Source organism: Vitis riparia, chromosome 12 (genome assembly GCF_004353265.1).
Source record: "Vitis riparia cultivar Riparia Gloire de Montpellier isolate 1030 chromosome 12, EGFV_Vit.rip_1.0, whole genome shotgun sequence".
Taxonomy (NCBI): domain Eukaryota; kingdom Viridiplantae; phylum Streptophyta; class Magnoliopsida; order Vitales; family Vitaceae; genus Vitis; species Vitis riparia.
In genome coordinates, this window is record NC_048442.1 from 8,761,357 (window position 1) to 8,785,248 (window position 23,892).

Sequence of the window (23,892 nt, forward strand, 5' to 3'; positions counted from 1 at the left end):
AGGAAATGTGGAGAAACATAAAAGAATTATATTTAAAATTAATAAATTACTTTTATTTGTTATTTCAAACCCATTTTACACATAAAATTATAATAATATTTAATTTTTTTCCCTATTTTCCATGAGATACCAAATATAAAACAAATATTTTTCTTAACATTTTTTTTAATGCTTTTTGGAAACTAAACATAACTTAATACTTGTCTTTGTGTTTCAAGATACCAATAATACTTCTTGATAAAATCATATCTATTAATGTGGCATTTATACATGTGTGGGATATTCATGGTTCAATACTATCACCATCTTACAATTGTGGATTCTAATTGAATTTTATGAATTAATGATATGATCTTTCTTCAAACAAAATGTTCTTAGTTAAGTTAAAATGGTTGAATTATTTCAATTGGTCAAACCTCAATATTCCAAATATTTCTACTTTGATTAATCAAGGTCTTTGTGAGTTGACTTTAATTTGCTTTTAAATATCATCTATTAAAGTATTTTAGATGCTTCTTTGTTTTGTGTAGTATTGTAATAGATTATAAGATAATTGTAGACCAAATGATATACAAATTATCTCCTTTATAGATGTTTTTTCACTTGCTTTAAAGCTAAGATTTTGTAAACTAGCTTTTGTCTTTTCTTAGCTTTAATTTTTTTACTCTAAAACACCCAAATAAAGTCATTTAGTTTTGTATGCGCTATTTTCTTTAAAAGAGAAACTAAAAAGGGATGGATCCTAGTATATAGTTGAAGCAAAGAAGGATTTTATTCTAAAATTAATATAAAAAATATACTTTGATAATATAATTTTAAACCTCTTTTATATGGTGTTTGGTAAACCAACTTAATAATTTAATATAACATAATAACTTAATTTGTTATTAAGTAGATTAACTATTTTTGGTAAAAATAATTTAATATTATAATATAAAATTAGCATTAAGTCAAAATAGTTAACTTAAGGGTGTTTGGCAAATCAACTTAATGACTTAATATGATTTAATAATTTAATTTAACTAATTAAAGAGATTAAGCATGTTTAATAAAATAACTTAATATTACAACTTAAAGTTATTTTTAAATAAGTCAAAAGAGTTAATTTCATTGAGACCCCTTGAGGTTTGATATAAATACACTCGGTAATCCCTTATGAATTTATTTTGTTTAAAAAGTTTATTTTTTTAAGAGATTTCAAGTAAAAATATTTTAGATAGGAGTGTTTAACAATTCACTAAAAACTAAATTTTATTCGTTAAAAAATAAAATTTATATACATAATACATTTATAGGGATGTTAATTGGTGAAATTGAAATTTGAAACTTATGATGACTTAATGTATTTACACTAAACATGAAGAGTCTCAATAAAATTAACTCTAAGTTAAAATAGTTAACTTATTCTTAATCTCAAATCTTTTTTACCTTATTTGTCTACATTTATTACTTATTTTTTATGATTGTACTTGTATCTTTAATACTTTAAATATGAATATTTAACAAATAAATTTATTATTTAGGATTAGTGAAAATATAATTATTAGTTAAAATTAATAAGGATGAATATGTCAATTTGATAATTCAGAATAAAAGTTTTAAGTTTACCTGTTAAGAACCATTTAACTTAAAATCAATTTAAATCATTAAGTAATAAGTAATAAGTTTTACCAAATGCCCACTTAAACATAGCTTTTAAATGAATTATTTAATCAAAAGAAAAATTTTTAAAAATAAAAATTAAATAATAAAAAATAAAATAAAAAGGAACATGGTAAACATACATCATAAAGTCTTTCACATTATTTCATTACTTTTTTATTCACCTTCTTAGAAAACGATTTTAATATTTCCTAAGAAAATTATGAAAACACAAAATTGGTGTTTCCAGATTTTTTATTTTTAAAACTTTATTTTCTGAAATATTGATTTATGTTTTCTTCACAAAAGAAAACAATTTAAACAAAAAAGTGATTTATAGTTTCCATTTTTAAAATTGATTTTCACTTCTTTTGACTTAAGGCATTTTCAAGATAAGAAAAAAAAAAGGAATAAAAGCTATTAGAGAATAAAAATAAATGAAAAATGAAAAACATTTTCCAACCGAAACCCATTGTTCATGTTTGCATCTCATTGGTTAAATTGGAAAAATGGAAAGTTCTATCTTGGCACATGCTTTAATTTACATTTGTTAAATTGGTTTTGACATACATTTTTCATAATAAATGCAAACCAATAGGCCGAGTTACAAACATGATTTCCATGGGTTTTTAGGTCTCTAATCACATAAAGTATTGATTCCCAAATTATTGATGCTCTAAATTTAGTGCATAGGGCATTCAGACTCTCAGTTCCATCAACATCCATTTTCATTTTCTCACCTGCCAAAAGCTTATTGTACAAATTTCCATTCAACCTTCAGATCCAACCCATGCTCCATTGTCAACCCTAGGCTCATCTTTTATACCATTCTCAATCCGAGCCACACTGTTACCATAGGGCAAGTTGCTAATACCAAATATTTAAGATAAGTATATATACAATACAAATCAGTCCATTACCCTAAAAGAAAAGGAAAAAGAAAAAGAACTTGTGTCAGTGGCTTGTATCCAAAGTGATACCAACTGTGCTGACAAGGAGCCTTTGTAAGAATCTGATACAGCTCCTGCTGTTTCTGAAAGGTTGCTCTTCATCTCTGAAATTTTTGATGCCATGTGCTCTTTGTATTTCGAAACTGAATCAACCAAAGCATAGAGTTCCCAAGCACATATCTGAATTTCTTCCTCATTTTGCTTGATTGCTTCCTGCATCTTCAATTTGGACGTCTTCATGACAACAACAAAGTCTAGTCAGAATCCCTTGAATTTTTTAATATTATTCACATTAATCAAGAACAATTATAGAGCCAGGTAGGAATTTTTAGCTCTGAAAAGGGAAACCAACTTATGCTAAAATAAGTTTCTTTCAGGTTTACGAGATCCACCCTGGCAATATTGATATCCTTAACTAACTATTTAAGACAAGAAGAACAAAATTATACCTCCAGAACATCTGCCACTTCTCTTTCCACAATATCTACATTATGGGTTTCTATCTCAACATCCTCCACCAACTTCTTAGCTTCCGTTGCACATCTGGAGGTGTAGTTTTGCGTTTCCTTCTTCAAAAAATTTAATTGAGCTTCCACCTGACAAATTGATCATTCATCCATGGTTAACCTCATACAACAATAGTCTAAAAAGTATTCATTCTGATTCCTTGTCAAAAATCAACCAGAAGATAAATATCCATGAACCAAAAACAATTAGATTAAACAGTGTGTAACCCAATAATTTATGTTGCAGAATCAAGTTAAACATCAGAAACAAAGAGTGATTCTGTGATGGATGATACTATTCAATGCTTATTAATAAAATCACATTATTAGAAAGACTCTACTCAATAGCTCTTGACACTAATAAAGGAGTTCTTTAATAATGGAATAACCTTACATGGCATAGTCATGCAAGCATTGTTTAAGCTAATGTCAAATATAGTCAAATTTCCAATCAGCAAGTTGCAAAATTACTTGCTAAAAAATATACTTGGAAAAAGAATCAAATGTAGTCAATCCTTTGTAGGGACTAATTATCATCCAAAAATAATTTTTCTTAAGTGTTTTATAAGCCATCAAAGCTACTTTGAAAATTTGGGGCCTGACAACCTATGTGCAATAACAATTGACGTCTCCAGCAGATTTTATTTTATTTTTAGTCCAAAACAAATCATTCATTGATATGAATTTAATTACAAACCAAGGATGAGAAACCCTTTCAAAATATAAAGGATGATTAAAAATTGAGTAAAAATCTAACAAAAGTAGCAAGATAGCTATACTAATCAAGGACGATACAAGAACTTGTACAAAATATAACGACAATGTACACTTGAAGGGGGTAAAACATACCTTACAAAAGAGTCCATTTGCATGGCTCCACATTTAGCCAATCAATCTGAAACCTGATTCACTAAATGAGGGGACCAATAGAAGGAACAACCCAAGCTACTAGCTAGATCCAGGGTTTTAGGGAGCTACATGTCATACATCCCAAGACATGTGATGGGGGAAAACCTTTCGAAGTATATTCAAAAAGGAAAGGAAGGCACAAATAAACTTTAAGTGGGATTAGTATTAGTTAGAATAAAATTAGAATTAGTATTTATTGGAATCAAATTAGGAATAGCTAAATAATTTAGAGGAGACTTTTTTTTTTATAAGCAAACACAATTCATTAAAGAGGGTAAAGGGCCCCAACGTATACAGGGCATATACAAGGCAACAAAGGCCAAACAAACAAAAAGCCAAAAAACAAACCACCCCTCAACTGGAGGCAACCCACTCCAGGAAATCTAAAAGGGAATGCGGCTCCTCTTCCATATTAGAATTCTAGTAGGCTTTGAATTTCTTAGAGAAGCCTATAAATAAAGCTAATTGATGTAAATCAAAGTAATAGATTGATAATTAATAATATAACATTTTCTTGCATACTTTGCAATTTTGAATGGTAAGACTCTTGATTTTCTTTTAGGTGAGACTCTTAGAAGGCCTTAGTGAAACTCAAAGGTTTCTATCTCTTCTTCTCCGTATCTTCTTTCTCAATGGTTTTTCATTTTATTTTTCTTTACCATAAACTTTATCCTTTATTCCTCTCCTTAAACGGTTAAACCCTAAAAAATAAAAACCGTAGCCCACTTATTTGATTGTAGGCAACCATCATAGGGTTGTCCTACGTCAATATGTCCAATAGTTTAATCATCCCTTTTAATCCAATTTGAAAATACCACATATTCTCAATTGAATTATACTAAAGCATATTTGGGTCACTTTTCTAAAGCACATGTCTGGTTTCCAAAAGTGGACACAGTTCTAGAATTATGCAATTGGAGTATGTGCATCTAAGGCATCCTAAAGATATGTGCATTCTGAAAATGAACACGTATTCCTATTTCTTATTCTTTCTTCTTCTCCCTCTTCCCTATATTTGTTATTTATCATATCTTCACATCACCTAGGTACCATATCAAAACCATACAACAAGCTGGCCCTTGATCAGCATCCATCTGACCCTGATCAATGGACTTTAGAAACAATGGCATGCACCCTAGATAGATACTATTGGACATTTAATTTCCAAGTCCTCTGGACCAATTTGACATAACTATGGTAGCACACTTTTTGGGTCACCCTTTGTATTAGTTCAAAGGAACATTACAACCTGAGCTGTCCATTGATGCCAAAAAGCTGTAATGTGGGTAATACATGCTCTGCTCATATACAATAATTGTTTTTAGTAGTGGATACAAAATGGATGTCTATCTACGACATCCAAAAGCTAAGATTTTATCTACAACCAGAAGAGTACAACCCCTAAAGCTGAATGGATACAAAATGCCCATGATTGTCCCTTAATAATAAGGAAGAAAATGTCGTGAAATATTGGCGATATATCGCTTATCGGAGGCTAGCGAAGCGACATTTTGAGGAGATATGTCGGAGGGGCGATTTTTGGCGATATATCGTCGATATATTGGCGATTGGCGATAAATCGGCGATTTATTCAAAAAATTGCCTGGGCAACCCTTTTATCGCAGATTTTTTAGCGATTTTTGGCGAAAAATCGCCTCTCTCTCTCTAATGTGATCTGACGGCCCAGATCACGCCCGTGTTGATCCGACGGCCAGATTTGAATCCCAACTTTAACAAAGAGATCCAACGGCCAAATTGCTTCCAAATTGTGATCTGACAGCCAGATTTGAATCCCAACGTTAACAAAGAGATCCAACGGCCAGATTGCTTCCAACTTGTGATCCAACGGCCAAAATTAAATTTGAACGGTTACTTAAGGTTCCAACAGCTACTTTGGTCCAAATTTCGTCTATAAATAGCCCATTTTGCATCAATTTCATCCATTTTTGCTTTGATTCTTCATTTCCTCTCTTATTACTCCAATTTTTTCTAAGATTGCTCAATTATTCAATCATTTTAAGGTATGTTTGTTTGAAATTGTAATTAATTTTGTTTGCAATAATTAATTCATGTATTTTTAATTAATTAGTATGTTTACATTCAATTGTAATTAATTTGTATATTTTTATTGAATTAATTTAGGTTAATTTGATTATTTAATTATAAATTGATATATTTATTTTAGATGATTATTTGTGATTTAGATTCGCATTTAGAATTACATTAAACTAGTTAACTTAGCTAAATTATTTAATTAATTTAATTAACATAGTAAATTATGTAATTAATTTAATTAATTTAATATGAACTACTAAATTATTCAATTATGATTAATTTCAATATTTAGTAAATTTATCATAGAATTACATTTAGATTTAAAAAATTAACTTAGCTAAATTATTTAATTAGTTAAATTAACATGAACTAATATATATGGAATATTAAATATGCTCAATTTTTTTTTATCGCGATTTATTTTCATATTCAATTATGATTAATTTCAATATTTCGTAAATTTATCATAGAATTACATTTAGATTTAAAAAATTAACTTAGCTAAATTATTTAATTAGTTAAATTAACATGAACTAATATATATGGAATATTAAATATGCTCAATTTTTTTTTATCGCGATTTATTTTCATATTCAATTATGATTAATTTCAATATTTAGTAAATTTATCATAGAATTACATTTAGATTTAAAAAATTAACTTAGCTAAATTATTTAATTAGTTAAATTAACATGAACTACTATATATGGAATATTAAATATGCTCAAATTTTTTTATCGCGATTTGTTTTCATATTCAATTGTGATTAATTTCAATATTTAGTAAATTTATCATAGAATTACATTTAGATTTAAAAAATTAACTTAGCTAAATTATTTAATTAGTTAAATTAACATAAACTAATATATATGGAATATTAAATATGCTCAATTTTTTTTTATCGCGATTTATTTTCATATTCAATTATGATTAATTTCAATATTTAGTAAATTTATCATAGAATTACATTTAGATTTAAAAAATTAACTTAGCTAAATTATTTAATTAGTTAAATTAACATGAACTAATATATATGGAATATTAAATATGCTCAATTTTTTTATCGCGATTTATTTTCATATTCAATTATGATTAATTTCAATATTTAGTAAATTTATCATAGAATTACATTTAGATTTAAAAAATTAACTTAGCTAAATTATTTAATTATTTAAATTAACATGAACTACTATATATGGAATATTAAATATGCTCAATTTTTTATATTATCGCGATTTATTTTCATATTCAATTATGATTAATTTCAATATTTAGTAAATTTGTCATAGAATTACATTTAGATTTAAAAAATTAACTTAGCTAAATTATTTAATTATTTAATTATTTAAATTAACATGAACTACTATATATGGAATATTAAATATGCTCAATTTTTTTTATCGTGATTTATTTTCATATTCAATTATGATTAATTTCTATATTTAGTAAATTTATCATAGAATTACATTTAGATTTAAAAAATTAACTTAGCTAAATTATTTAATTAGTTAAATTAACATGAACTAATATATATGGAATATTAAATATGCTCAATTTTTTTTATCGCGATTTATTTTCATATTCAATTATGATTAATTTCAATATTTAGTAAATTTATCATAGAATTACATTTAGATTTAAAAAATTAACTTAGCTAAATTATTTAATTAGTTAAATTAACATGAACTACTATATATGAAATATTAAATATGCTCAATTTTTTATATTATCGCGATTTATTTTCATATTCAATTATGATTAATTTCAATATTTAGTAAATTTGTCATAGAATTACATTTAGATTTAAAAAATTAACTTAGCTAAATTATTTAATTATTTAAATTAACATGAACTACTATATATGGAATATTAAATATGCTCAATTTTTTTTTATCGCGATTTATTTTCATATTCAATTATGATTAATTTCTATATTTAGTAAATTTATCATAGAATTACATTTAGATTTAAAAAATTAACTTAGCTAAATTATTTAATTAGTTAAATTAACATGAACTACTATATATGGAATATTAAATATGCTCAATTTTTTATATTATCGTGATTTATTTTCATATTCAATTATGATTAATTTCAATATTTAGTAAATTTGTCATAGAATTACATTTAGATTTAAAAAATTAACTTAGCTAAATTATTTAATTATTTAAATTAACATGAACTACTATATATGGAATATTAAATATGCTCAATTTTTTTTATCGCGATTTATTTTCATATTCAATTATGATTAATTTCTATATTTAGTAAATTTATCATATAATTACATTTAGATTTAAAAAATTAACTTAGCTAAATTATTTAATTAGTTAAATTAACATGAATTACTATATATGGAATATTAAATATGCTCAATTTTTTTTATTATCGTGATTTATTTTCATATTCAATTATGATTAATTTCTATATTTAGTAAATTTATCATAGAATAGAATTAAATTTACATTTAAAACATTAACTTAGCTAAATTATTTAATTAGTTTAATTAACATAGATTTAAATTTAAGTGCATTTTTCTTGCAATAAATTTAACATGGCTAGTGAAGGCGGTTCTGCCGTGCCAGGACGAGATCCGGCTTGGAAGTATTGTTCACCAATTGAGGGTAATCGAAATGGAACAATTTGTAATTTCTGTGGGTTGGTAATGAAAAGTGGAGGCATCACGCGATTCAAGTCTCATTTAACGCATAAGAACCCGCATAACAACACCAAAAAGTGTCCAAGAGTGTCGCCCGAAGTGAAAGAAGAGATACGATTGTTGGTGCATGACAAACAAAAAGCAAAAGTAAAGAAAAATGCTGATATTGAAGACATTCGTAGTCAATTACGTGGCACAATGGGGACTCATCATACACATTTGGTAAATGAAGATGATGATGATGAAGATGCTGATGATGAAGATGTGTATATGTATCCGATAGATATGCACCCAGATGAGCGGGATGCATATCGATCTGCAGTTCGTGCCTCGAAAGCATCTAATTGGGAACGTGAACAACATGAGAATATTGTAGGAAGTAAACGCAAATCGAGAGAGTCTTCTACTGGTATACCGTCGATGATGCGAAAATCATAGAGTATGCGACATTCGCATCATTCACCCCCTATTGCCCCTTCACTTTACAAGTCTTTTGCAGTAAGACAAAAAAATATCAAAGATATATTCAAGGGTGGTGCAATTAAAGAAACGATGGGACGCTTAATCAGCAAATTCTTCATTTATGAGAGTGTCGCACCGACAAAAGCAAAGTCTCATCACTTCAAGAATATGATTATTAGTGCACAATAAGTAGGTAATTACTAATTTATCAAATGTTATATTGTGTTATACTTTTAGTAAGTATAGTATTTTGTGACATGTTTTACATATGAAGTGCAGGAATGGGAATTGAACCTCCATCTCCATATGAAATAAAGAACAAATACTTGGAAATGGAGTACAAAGAAATGGAAGCTTATGTGAACCAACAAAGGGAAAAATGGAAGACATATGGGTGCACAATAATGTCAGATGGATGGACAGGGTCCACGAAATTAAGTATTATTAATTTCATGGTTTATTCTAAAGGGACCACGGTGTTCCTTAAGTCAGTCGATGTATCGAATTATATCAAAGACCACAAGTATATATATGAGCTTTTGAAGACTATTATCAAAGAAGTCGGTAAGGAAAATGTGGTCCAAATTGTCACAGATAATGGGTCGGCATTCATGAAAGCAGGGAAACAATTGATGAAGAAGTATAACTTATATTGGACTCCGTGTGCGGCACACCGCATCGACTTAATCTTTGAAGACATTGGTAAAAGACCTAGTGTTATCGAGGTGATAAACAATGCTCGCAAGATAACTAACTTCATTTACAATCATGGTTGGTTACTAGCACAAATGAGAAAGTATTGTGGTGGAGACATTGTTCGACTAGGAGCTACAAGGTTTGCTACCAATTATATTGCTCTTGACAGTCTTCTCAAAAAAAGGGTTGATTTGAAAAAATTGTTTATGAGTGATGAATGGGCACAACACAAACTCAGTCGAACAAAACTTGGACGAGAATTGGAGCAATTATTGTTTGACCATACGTATTGGGACAGATTGACAAATATAGTTTCATTATATGAGCCATTATACGTGGTGCTTCGACTTGTGGATTCTGAAGTTGTTCCCACAATGCCATTTGTGTACGAGCTTATGCACGTGATGAAAGAGAACCTTATTCGTCAAGGAGATGGAGATTGGATGTTCAAAATAATACAAGATCGTTGGGAGAAAACACTAAAACATCCACTTCATGCAGCAGGTACTTAAGTACTATATATCTTTATAAGTTTTTACTTTGTATTTGAGTTTCTTTAAAAAAAAAAAATACTAACTCTACTAAATTTTATTGTAGCATACTTCTTGAATCCAAGATTTCAATATAGGCGTGGAGTTGGTAGTGATCCGGAACTACTTCAAGCTGTTCATGATGTTTTTGCAAAATTAGATCCAACTACTGAATCGCTTGGTCAATTTGGAAATGAGGTGAATAAAAAATTGTTATTTTTGTCAATAAAACAATAATTTCATTAATCAATTTATTTGAACGTTTACTAACAAATTAAATGTTGAATACATAGCTTGTACTTTTTAGAGATGCAAAAAGAGGATTCGGTGATCGAGCGGCAATTGCAACAAGGTCAACCATGGTGCCTGGTGAGTCTTTATAGGAAAAAATTGATTATCATTATTGTAAATGCACCACATAAGTATTTATATGATTATCAAATTCGTTGCAGCTGAATGGTGGTTTATGTATGGGAATCAAACACCTACATTGAGAAAGTTAGCCATCAAAGTTCTCTCACAAACTGCGTCATCTTCTGCATGTGAGAGAAATTGGAGCACGTTTGCTCTCATCCACACAAAGCAATGAAATCGTTTGGCTTACCCTCGATTGGAGCAATTAGTTTTTTGTTACTATAATATGAGGCTAAAGTTACGGGATATGGAGGCAGAAAATGATCGAGTTGCTGAAAAAAATTACCTTGATCTTTTTGACATTTCAGCCGAGGTGGGTGAAGAAAATAATCAGTTGTTCCAGTGGGTTAGGCCTATACACTTGGATGACGAAGTTGGAAATCCTGATCCACGAATTGCCGCTCATGCTCGAGAATTTGGAGTTAATGTTGAACGTGTGTTGTCCGAAGAAGTTCACTCTGAAAGTTTTAGCAAAGATACTGATGACTCACTTCATGCGGCATTGCATTCCCACCAAGAGATTGACTCCACAAGTGCTGGCCATAGTAGTAGATCTAGTGCTACAGGTACTTCTGTTTCTGGTTACAATGGTTCAAGAGGTGGAACTGATGATGGAGGTGATAATGGGGAAGGACATATTGATGAACGTCAACATAGTCAATATCCAATCAGCCAATTTACTTGTGAAAATGATTGCACACACTGCACATAGGATGAAGACCATGGCTTTAGAAGAGCTGGTCCAGACATAGGAGCTATTGGGAAGCCTTATAAAGGAAGAGAACGAATGATGGAACCATATAACGAGGAGTTACTTTCAGGAAGTTTTGAATCTATGAGTATAGAGACTCAATTTAGTGACTCCTCGAATGAGGCTAACGTCTACCCTCCTCATGTGATGAGTTATGGTCAACCTTCAAGTTCAACAGATGAAGAGTATGGTATGTCGCGTTATTCCCCTTCCAGACAAATACCATACCAAGTTCCATATCAGATGGAAGAAGGATTTGGCGCTCACACATGGATGAACTTTGAGTATCCTATCCATGTAGAGGCAGTAGGTAGGACTCAAGAGATATATGCATGGCATGTTAGAATTTATAACCAATATTATCGAGGCTCATTGAGTTGGTACCAATATTGTCTCCAACAGCAAGCCGGGGTTCCTTCATCTATCAATCCCATTGAACCACATCGATCCTCATTTTGGTACTAAAGGGACATTCCAATGTAATGTGTACAAATTATTGATATTTAATGAAATGAAGTATTTTATGTGACTTTATAATGAGAACAATTACAAAATTAACGTTTCTTATAGATCGACATGATATAATTACATCTAATATCGCAAATTATATCATATGTATATCAAATTTTTCAATAAAACAACTTTAAAATGTTTATTATACTTCTAATTATATTATTATGAGGTTTTCCTTGCATTTCCATGAGTTTTTAACAATTTTAAGCCTACCGATATTTTTTTCCAGAATATCCGCCGATATATCTCCGATATATCTGATACATCTGTAAAATCGAAATACCGATATATCTGTGATTACCAATATTTTCATCCTTGCTTAATAATAACCCCCAACCCACAACCGGCTCAGATTTCCCAAAAAGCAACCTTCCCAGGAAGTGTTTCTAAGAGGAATAACAAACTTATCTCTCAATTTATCCCCTTCATCACCCACATAGTTTTAAAAGGTGCAAGACGCACCTAAGATGCAAAGTCTCCTATTGCTTAAGCACAAGGCACAATACAAGGTGTGTGTCTGAGTGAAGTGAAATGTGACCTAAAATACACATCAATTTTGTAAAATATGATTCAAAATCTAATTTGATCAATAAAAAATTTAAGATTCGAAACATTTAAAAGAAGCATTCAATAAAAAAGTAATGAAATTATATACATTTTAGTATATAATTAGAAATTTCAAAAATAAAAGTGTTTACAAAGGAAGAGTAAAGCTAACAAGGCACACTTTTTCAATAAGGCACATATCTTGGCAAGCAAGAGCAATAACTTGAGAGTGGTGGCGCCTTGAGCCTAGGCACACTTAAAGCATGCCTTTTAAAACTATGATCACCCATTAGACAACCGGTTAGACCAGGCAGCTCTTGCTATTAAATTTTGAGTGACAACTACTTATGTAATTGACACCATTTGCCCTTTGTACCAAATTTTAGATTGACCATGAGGTGGTACTATACTCCTTTCCAATTATTTTCCCTCCCATATTTCATTTGAGTCATTCTGGAATTTAGCACTATTCTATCCCAATGGAATTTCTAGGAACAACATTTTTCTGTCAAAATTTGAATACATCTAAATTATCACATTTTTGAATTCTAATTGTAGTCCAATCAATTTAACTGCGGTAATTGATTTTCCAAGAAATTTTCTTATGTGCATTCAACTACTAACAATTCAAGAAAACATTTTTTTTTTTGGATAGGTAAATCACAATTAAAAAAACAAATTAAACAAAGGGGAAAGCAAGATTCCAAACAATTTTGTCTTTTAGATTGCAAAGAAAATACCAAAGAAGCTTACGGTTACAACTTTAGTTTTCCTGGAGTGGCATCCATGCAATATAATGACCATGCAATTGTATATGCTACTGCTGGTACTTTAGAAATGGTATTGCTAACAAAGTCAGACCACTAGGTAAAGAAGACCTGCTTTGATTTGTTATATAGACAGATGGATAGCTGGATAGAGAGAGAGAGAGAGAGAGAGAGAGAGAGAGAGAGAGAGAGAGTTTGGCCTTTTCTGAGAGCAACAAAAGAGGTTGAGTTAATTTGTACTTCAGTTAATTGCATATTCAATAGGGGATCATTGGCTCCAACTATGTGCACACCCCCTCCGTCTGTATCCTTATGTATGTGTGTCTGAGAATTTTATGGGTCTGTCATTCTTTCCAAAATTTTTATGTGCTGTGGAGTTCTTCTTTCTTGTAACATGATCAATCTTGTTATTTGTACCTAAGATATTCAGGAATGTCTTTGAGAATTTTATGAGTAGAGGATTCATCATCCTCTCCAAAATTTGTCTTCTGGAGTTAATCTGTATCTAACATCACCAATACTTTTACCCTTCTTCAAAATTTTTAGGAAAACAAAGTGAAAATCTGGATGCTCCTGTTCACACCCAAAAAGCATATAAAAAAGGCATAGTTTTTTATTCTTCGTGAGAGTTATATAAATGCATAGCTGCTGAACAAGAAAAGTGAGTTCTAATTCACTTACTTCATCACTACTGGATTAAAGTGCAGCAAGATGATTTTTTTTGCTTCAATTTTAGCAGCATTTTCAACTGATTGTTGCTGAAGAGAAATCAACTCTTCCAACTTTGACATAGAGCTTTTATTTATGTCATCAGCAAAGGAGTCAAGTGCAGGCTTAAGCGTTGATTTGTAATCAATTCCCAAAACCTCAGCAGGCGAAGACCCTTTGGCATTCAACACATACTGCAAACCATTTCCTAACTTTAACCTGAAAACCATCCAAGAGAAAATACTTCAATCTCACAATAGATTGTAGTTTAATAGGTTGAAAGAGTTGCATGAGGTGGCATGCTAATTTTTCAATTCAAAGATGCTCCTGAAAATTAAGTATTTAGTGTTGCCTCTTCATGACTACTAGTTTACTTCAAAAAGTTAAATAGAACATGGTCCCAAGGGAAACAATAGGCTCCTAAGGCAAGGCTCAAGAGGCAAAGGGTTGGGTGGGTATGGGAAGGTTCCAAGTTGAAATTCATATACTGAAAGAGAGAGAGAGAGGAGGCTACCTAAAAAAAAGAGGTTGCCAAGGGCAACTGTATCACCTATCTCTTTCTAAATAAATGATTAGAAAACTTGTGAGGATGGAAGTGTTAAATGGAGATTTTTTTTAAAAAGCCAAATCGAGAATGAACATTAACTAACCTTAAAAACCTTTTTATTTTTCTTACTTTGACAAAGCTTCCGAATGCTTAGCAGTTTGAGAGTAATACTTAGCTCAAAAGGTTAAAGAAGATGAACAATCATGAAATCATAAACCAATACAAAAGCTGTAATGCACCCAAATAATGCATGTGACTCAAGAAGACATAAGCGATTGAATGGTTCAGCAACTACATTCACCTGGTCTGAATTTTTGTCTACTGAAATTTTATTTTTTTGTTAGGTAAATTTTTTTGTCCCTATTGGGATTTGAACCTGAAACTTCCACAAACCCTCCCAAACCTGTACCTCTTGAGCCAGGCCTCAAGGGCATGTTCACCGGAATAATTTAAGCAGAGAACAGCAGCTGGATCCTTATTAGGAATCACCAACTAGTCATGCTGTAACTACAGAGCCAGATCCTATGTTCTCACTGAAGTTATACTAAAATGTTGTATATGTTAATGTATTTGCTAAGAACAGGAAAATATTTCATATCACCCATAAATGACAGACAAGTCAAAACAAAAAAAATATATATATATATTTTGTAATCTAATTCATGGAGGTAGATAACCTAATGTTGATAAGAATCACAGTAGACTTCAATGGAATAGAGAAAATTAATTGCAAGCAACACCAAACCTAAGAAAGAACACGATTCTACCATGTTCATTAATTATCAGAAAGCATACTGAAGATTACTAGAAAGACTTTAGAGTATGCAACTTAAGAAATTAAGAAAATCCTAGTGGAGTGGATTATAGAGGTACGAAAGCCAAACAAAGAGGATAAGGAAAAGAAAACCTCCTGAGAGCCTGGTTGCATTCAATTGAAAGAGCTTCAAGCTCCTAAAACTTGTGCCCAATTGTCGTGTCAAGATCCCAAGACTTCTCCTCCCAACCATTCCTTGCAACCTCAGACTCCGTGATATCTCTCTCAACTGCCTACAACTCCCTCTTCATCCTCTCTGCATCTCTTGCATTAAACGTCTGCAACTCAACCCTCTTCTTCAGCTCTTCATTCTCCTCACAAATTCTATTATTCTCTTCAACCTCCACCCCCAACTCCTTCTCCTTCTCATCCAAAATCTTCTCCACAGATGCAATCCTTCCTGAAAATTCTGCAATTATTGCATGAAATTTCTTCACATCCTCCTCCAACACCCCCCTCTCCTTCTCCACAACTTCCTTAGTCGAATTTCCCGACCTCAATTCCTCCAACCTCCCTTCCCTCTCTGCCACCTCTTTCTCCAATGCCTTCACACCTTCCGCCACTGCGTCCCTCTCCCTTTCCAACTTCCCCATAAACTCCGTATCCACCGCCTCCATCCCACCATTATCCCCGCGAATATAATGCAAGTAACTATCCAATGCATACACAAAAGTATTGTCAAAACACTCCAAATTCGACACAAGATGGTCATTATACAATGCGATTTGAACCAACCAATGTATTACGCCTAAAAGGGAAGGCCAAGAATGTGGGGTTCCGGGGGCTTTGAGAGCGGACTTGTTGAGCTTGATCGGGCAATTGAGGTGCTTGAGGATAGGAAGATCTTCAAGTTTGGTTGTGGGGAAATCGAGTTGGGAGATGAGGAATTTTAGGGTTTCAGAAATGTCTTTGGCCGGGGAGAGGGGGTTTGAGGGGGAGAGGAGAGGAATGGGAGGCGAGAAAGGAGTTGATGGTGCAGATGGTGGAGAATTGGTAGGACCGGTCGGTGAGGGCATCGCCGGCGGAGGAGCGGTTGATTCCAAGGGAGAAAGGGCGGCTGCTGGCGAAATTAGCGTCAGAGTTGCGGCTGAATTAGCAGTGGTGGTCGACGGAGGGAGGTGGTGGCGGCGGTGGGCGGATGGAGTCCTTCGGACAGCGGCGGCTAGTGGCTTTCATCCCTGGCTGTGATGGGCGTCTCTCTCTCTTCTGAGTTCTTGTGAATTCTGAATCTCTCTTTCCCGCCTATGGGCTACTGGGAAAATGACACTGTTTTTTAAATTTTATTTTCGAAAACATTTTTTTTAAATGAATTATTTTAAAAAATATTAAGATATTATTTGGTATTTTAATAATATAAAATATTTTCACCGAAAGGAAAAAACAAATCAAATTACCGAAAAAACATTTTTGGCTTATGGACGCTTTTTTGCTGTGAAGGAGGTTTTGTTGACTGATCAAGGACGGGCGGGCAGCAAAGTATTGATGAACTTCAACAGGTTAGAAGGATGAAAGGTGCTGATTGTGTATTTGTTCAATTCTTCTTTAAATCTATTTTCCATACATCTTGATTAACCTCTAAGTAATTGCATACTCAGATTATGCAGTCAAAAGCAATTTCATATTGATCCAGTCTGCATACGTGAGAGTTCTTTCCTAATTTCTTTCGTAATGGTTCAGGAGATCTCTCTTTCAAGTCAGTTCCAACATAAGCACATTGTTCAATATTATGTACCACTCTTGGAATTAGGGCTACCGTTTGCAATTTTGCATTTTTTTAAATTGTGGCAATCTTAGATTTTTTTTCCCCTTTTTATTTTGTGTGTATATTCATGAAATCCTGTCAATTTCATTCCTGAATCTTTGGGAGAATATATCGATATATATTTAAAAAAAAAAACCGTACATAATGCTGCATGCAAGACACAAATTTAGGAACTTGATCTGGGTCTTGTAGAGTTATGAGTCCTCTGGCATCTTTGTACCTCGGAGGACTTAACTCGCTGCTAGTGCTGGGTTGGGCCTAATTTATAGGGAAGAAACATTGGTGGAGGCAGTTGATGGCTGTTAACACCGGTGAAAAGGACGGGAAAATTTTTAGCTTTGAAGAGTTACCTCATTCTCTTAACCACATCTGTGCTCAAGTGGCAGATTACTAGTCCTAATATTCCTCAGAATGCTCCTGGCTTTAGGAAGAAGACATGAATTATGGCATCAATGTGGGCATACGTCCCTCCTCTGCAGTAAATCTAGAGTGCCAACTAAAACTTGGGACTGATAATTTGTTGCTCTCGCTTGGGAACCCCCATGCAGTAACATTAGTTAGGTCTTTCCCTCATAGAATAACCATCAAAAGTCTTTGTCCTTATTAGTATAATGGCTACTCTAGTGAAGGCCCAATGTTCAAGAGGACTTAGAAAGGATCTTAATGTTATGGGATTCAAAATCCTTAGAAGGCATGAATCTTTGGTGGTATCTGTCTTAAGTTCAATTAAAATTCGATTGAAACTTATCTGGAAGATCCATAGGTGTTTGAGGTTTTGGACCAAATCAATTGCAGCTTAGGGAGAAGCTGAGTAACTGCTCAGGGTAGCTTTTGACTTGGTGCACTGAGGAGAGTTCAATGTTATTGGGTCTTTTAGGGAAAAGCTATTTTGTCTAGAATTCCCAGTAGCGTGAATGACACTGATGAGCTAATCAAAAGTTGTGGCTTAGTTGATTCATCTCTTAGAGTGAGGCCTTTCGATGGTCAAACAAGCAAGAAACCCCAGTTTGAAGAGGTTTGGTAGGTTCTTGATCTCAACAGAGTACAACATCATTCAAGAATCTTACCTAGGCTAGTATTTGATTATGGCTCCATGATATGGAGGTTAACTAATTAGATGATTCTCACCCTCTTTTCTATTGAAAATATGTGGTTGCTGCACCCAAAATTTGGTGATATTATTATGGATGTTGCATGAGATTCAGGTCTCAGTATGGGAATGATAGATTTATTGTGTAGCCTTAAGTCAATCAAAGCTTTCTTTGAAATATTGAAGAAAGAAACTTTTGATATTTCTGGCAAGAGGAACACTGTGATAATCACACTTGAAGGAATGGGTCATATGACGGAAGAACTTTGATATCTTAGAATGAAAAGGAAAATAAGGTTGGAGGAATTATGGGAGGGAAGAGCTAGAGACAAGAGTCTAGGTTGAAATGGGTCAGGGAGGGTAATTGCTACTCAAAATTGTTTCACTGGGTGGATAAATTATGGCAGGTAGAAGAAGCTAGAAAGGAATGCCTGGGTATTTGAAGATAGGAAGAGTTAGTCTACTGAATTTCAGGAGAATTACTATGGATATTAGTTACCAAGAATTTATCAGAATTCCCTTCAACATCAGTTACGTTCCCAATTGGAATAGTAGTGAGCTACTTTGACAGTTGGTGTTTTGAAGCTTAATTTTGCTGATGTTCCTTGGAAATTGGGATTGGATGGCTATTGGCAATCTAATATGGGATCACAGGCAAGTTTATTCAAGGTTCTCAAAGAAAGCTGGTTTTGGGCTGACTATTGAAGCAAAAATTTCTTGCTCTAATGGTGGAGGTGGATTAACTAATAGTTTTATCTTGGGTGGCTAGTAGTCGGAGAGTGTTGTGCGAGATACAATCATTGGGTGCTGAGGATCATGCAATTTGATAGTTGTGTTCTCTTTTTCCTGGAAGCCTAGATCCCTTGAATTAGAAAGGCTATTGGTCGGCCAAAAATGGATCCTGTTCTTGGTTGGTTTAACTAGGGATATCATGCCCCGTGTTTTGGTGGTTAATTTCCTTAAGGTTGGGCAGCCAAAGGCTCTCTGGTGTGCGGACTTCTGTATTTGTCTTTTTATAAGCCTGTGCAATTTTTTTGATGGATTTGTTTGCTTGTTCCTTTTTACAAATTCTTTGTATATTTTCTTAATTTCTTCATAACTAAAAATAAACAGTACTAAAGCTCTGTTTAGATTGACTTTTTGGAAGCAAAAAGATCCTTTTTAAGTCTAATAAGATCTTCAATATGTGTTTTTGGCTTCACTGAAGTACTTCTAACCTTAAAAGGAGTTCAACACATACGTATGGGCAAGCTGTTTTTCAGTTTATGTGGGAAATTGTTTTATGTTTAGTGAAATCACACCAATGCCAAGATTGCCCTTTAAAATAATGGTTTTAGCTTTAGCTTCAGTTCCTCACCAAAGTTAAAGGCAAAATAATATCCTCAAACAAGACCTAAATCTGAGGCCACAGCAGCACTGTTGCAATCTTCATGAGGTTGACTGAGTACATGTCTCTGTTAGAGAGTTAATAGGGATTCTGAGTCTATATTGAGTAACCAAGGTTTTGCTTTTAGAGTTGTTATTATTTTCAATCATATTTTTGGATGTTAATCACAAAATTTTATTTCAGAGGCTATAGAAGGATTGCCCTGACTGGATGACTCTTAAAGCGGCATGTTCTGTTTTAGCTGCTTGATGAGAACTAAACCTTAGACTAAAATTCATGAGGGGGTCTCTTGAGCTTCCCCATCTGTTATTTTTCAAGTTCACTTTTTCCTCTAAAGAACCTTTTTTTAATCTCTCATCTACTTATCGTATCAGCTATTTTATCATGGTATTTGGCCTTATTATTGTTTCAAGCTATGTTCTTGCCTTGTAGGTCTGCTTCTGAATGCATGTTTCTAAACATTCATGCATCATATGCATCTTTTATTTCCTCGCAGGCTGTCTAATTGACAGTCTAAATACTCAGTAGTTACATTTTTCTGTTCTTTGGGGTGAATTAGTATTTTTCATGTTTTTGTTGTTGTCTGTTCCTTTATGATCTGGTTCTGGTACTGCATCAAGAGGATTGGAGTTCATGTCATATTTTTTTCTTGCTTACTCACAAAATGTCTTGCCATTCCAGGACAAGACCAAACTTTATATCTTTCTTGAGCTTGCAACTGAAGGTTCACTTTTAAATCTCTATCAAAAGCATAAACTGTCAGACTCCCAAGCCTCTAAATACACAAGGCAGATTGTGAAAGGTTTGAATTATCTACATGAGCATAATGTAGTTCACAGGTGATTCAAATGATCTTACTACTACATTTTTTGGTTATATTGCTTGTGCTTTATTTGTTTATACCTTGCTCTATCCACATGCCATTACTGCTTGAAACATGTGCTGATTATTTCAATTATCTGCCTTTGCTACCAAGAGAATTGCATATGCATGAACTAAACGGCCTTCTTACTCGGGGAAAATTGGTTCACTCTGTTGAGAAAGTTCTTCAGTTTTTATTTTATTAATTTATTTTTGTTTTTATCTTCTTGAAACCTTCAATATTATTTGGATTGCACCGGTTAGCCCACTTACTGAATTCTGTGATTACAGACTGCTTGAAGTGAAAAGTTCAACACTCCCACCTGCCCTCTTCCAGGAAAAGAAAAATGGAAAAACCAAAAACAAAAAGAAGAGTTAGGAGCATGGATGTTAAACATGGTCATTGTCTGATAACTAAGATGAAACTACCCAAAGCCTTGGTATAGATATAGATATCCCCAATTTTCTGTGTACCTTACATCGTGTCTTCACATGTGGGGTTTACGTTGTTTGTTTTGAGATTATTGTGTATCTTAATAGTTTAATCCTTTCATAAAACTCCATGTCAGTTATAATATGAGGTGTGGTCCACTTCCATTTGACTTCATGCAATTAGCTGTATTATATATCACTTTGTATATTCTGCCTCAGTGCTTGATCTTGCTATAATATCCTCTTTTTTTTTTTCTTTTTTCTTTTTTTCTTTTTTTTAATTTGTAAGTCAAAATTTTCTTTAAAAGCAACATATAAGAAAAAATACATAATAATGATTCAAACTTTCTCTCTATCTCTCTGATTCACTTGATTTGAGTGTCTCTTCAGGAGAGTTTTTGGGTCATGATTACAGAATGGAAACCTGAAAATTGAAAGAATCCTAATGCAAAAGCCATTTACAATGCTACAAACTCTCTCTCTCTCTCTCTCTCTCATGTGATTGAGATGGTAAATGGAATAACTAGCAAGGCTAGAACCATGGAGGGATGTGATCATGGGACTCAGAAGTACCACAAGTAGGTCATAAGGGAAATTAGGCTTATTGATTTGGTCATGCGCAACAAAGGCCAATAATTGCATTGTTAAGAAGAAATGGGTGGACATTGGGAATCAATTGAGGTTACTTCAGGAAATTAGACATTTGGAATGACAGTTGAAGCCACAATGTTGTACATTTACTTACACATAAATTGTTTCTGTTGTAAGACTAATTGGTTCTGTATCATCTTCGAGGGATATCTGGTGGATGTAAATGGAACCGTGAAACTTGTGGATTTTGGATTGGCAAAGGTTAGTTTCTTTTTCCTAGAGTTATCTCTCTATTGTTTCAAAATTCTAGACTTCTAAATATTATATTTCTGGTTGTATATCTTTTCAGTTTTGCAAATTGAACAACATAAAATCTTTTAAAGGGACTGCATTCCGGATGGCCCCTGAGGTATCTTCCTCTCTTTCATTCCTTCATTTCTTAAATTAACAAATCATGTTTGGTTTTGAATTGAGAACTATATTTTATGGAACTGTACTCGGTAGAATCTTCTTATACCATGAAGAAGCATGCTTAAAATGTAGGCTCTGAAACCCTTGTCTTTTAGCAGGTGGTTGCATCAGAAAAGGAAATGACATGATTGAATTGGGTTATTGAATAGCTCGATTATTGGACTGGAGCTATCCCAACTAACAAATTGATAAGTTGTTGTTTTCCAAACTGTTGCTCTTTCTAAGATTTTATCCTACAAGGCATTTAGTCAATGCCATGTCTTATTACCAATGCATTTTCATTTTGCATCAGTCATTAGTATCTTTCTGTACAACTGCCAATATACTGACACTAATAGATGCATGGAACCACTGAATGCTCAATTGATGAGGATTTTCCATTCAAATCTGAGAATTTAAGCATCAAGCTACCTTTTTCCATTAACTCTCTCTACTTCTAAGGGTGGTTAAACCCTTGCTTCATTATTTGGTAACAAAAATTTGTACATCACCAGAAGATTGGTAGGGGGATCCTACAATTAGGGATGCAATGAAGTGGATTGGAACTGAGTGACCCATCCTTCTTCCTGAGAACCCGATTTAGTACATTTAGTACACTTCATTCCAAAGCTGCTGCATTGGAACAAATTGTTTAACTTTCTGGACTGCAGGTTTGTGAAGAGATGTTAAAGCCCTGGCTAAAAATGAAATAGTGGTGTCTGTATTAGAGATGTTAACTCGGCAACATCCATATCCCGAATTGGAGCCCGTATGTATAAGCTTCAATGGAAACAAATAATCATTCCAACATTACATTCTTATATGCATCCAAACATAAGAATTGGAATCACCAAATCTATTTCTATTCAAGAAGATATAGGAATGAAAACAAAGTTTTTATTTTCATTCCTTATTCCCATATACTAAACATGGCTTGAGGGAAATGGACTGATTTCAATGGTATGTATACTGGTCTTAAATATTTGGCATTAGCAACTTGCCCAATGGTAAAAGTGTGGTTTGGGTTGAGAATGGTATAAAGATGAGCCTAGGGTTGTCAATGGAGCCTGCAAATAGCTGTTGGATTTGAAGGTTGAATAGGAATTTGCACAATAAGGTTTTGGGAGGTGAGAAAATGAAAATGGATGTTGGTGGAACTGAGAGTATGAATGTCTTATGTACTAAATTTAGTAACAAAAAAAAAAAAAAAAAAAAAAAAAAAAAAAAAAAAAAAAAAAAAAAAAAAAAAAAAAAAAAAATTTGTAACACTCTTTTAAAATATACAATATAAAATTAAGAAAATAAAATTTAATTCAATATCTGTAAAGCAGTATTGGGAGACCGCATATTGGACGTTGTTTTCATAATCTTGTGTTTGTCCTAAGTCTTAACTCTTAATAGGAAAAAACATGTTTTTGATGGAGTATATTCCCTGCAATGAGATGTACTTGTCCTTAACCTCCTTTTAAAGTCGAATAAAAAAACAATGTTAGGAATCAAAATCGAATCAAAAAGAGGGAAGTGAGGGTTTAGATATTATCTTGTCCGAGACCATCCAACCTCGATTATATATAAAATTAATTTTAAAAAATAATTTTATTGATTTTTTTTATTACCATTTTTAACACATAGAAAATATTAAAAAATTATTTTTTAAATAAAATAAGTTATAGAAACTATAATATTTTACTTATTTATAAAATATATTTATTTTTAATATAATTTAAAAATTCTAAAATTATTAATTTTCTTTAAATAATGAAAATACGATGAGTATGGTGGCCATGAAAATTACTTTGTATAAACGTGATAGGATTGATATGGGTAATTAAAAATTTACGTAAAGGAAGG

At 32.4% G+C, this 23,892-nt stretch overlaps 1 protein-coding gene and 1 pseudogene across 5 annotated transcripts; one reads left to right on the forward strand and one right to left on the reverse strand.

Moving 5' to 3' along the window:
- Window positions 1–2,351: 2,351 nt before the first annotated feature.
- On the reverse strand, window positions 2,352–16,671 carry LOC117926530 (annotated as a pseudogene).
- On the forward strand, window positions 16,627–22,947 carry LOC117926531 (mitogen-activated protein kinase kinase kinase 1-like). Of its 5 annotated transcripts, none has more exons than XR_004653150.1 (6): window positions 16,627–16,684; window positions 16,906–16,980; window positions 20,389–20,546; window positions 21,391–21,852; window positions 21,941–22,000; window positions 22,161–22,482. XR_004653150.1 is itself a non-coding variant. In XM_034845651.1 (5 exons), the coding sequence occupies exons 2-5, from the start codon at window positions 20,916–20,918 to the stop codon at window positions 22,752–22,754; spliced, it is 252 nt and encodes an 83-aa protein (XP_034701542.1). In that variant the 5' UTR covers window positions 16,855–16,980; window positions 20,389–20,915; the 3' UTR covers window positions 22,755–22,947. The 5 variants fall into 5 exon arrangements, 1 of the variants encoding a protein (XP_034701542.1); XR_004653152.1 differs by having other exon boundaries at window positions 21,796–21,852; XM_034845651.1 differs by lacking the exons at window positions 16,627–16,684; window positions 22,161–22,482 and adding an exon at window positions 22,713–22,947 and having other exon boundaries at window positions 16,855–16,980; window positions 20,389–21,008; window positions 21,796–21,852.
- Window positions 22,948–23,892: the final 945 nt, after the last annotated feature.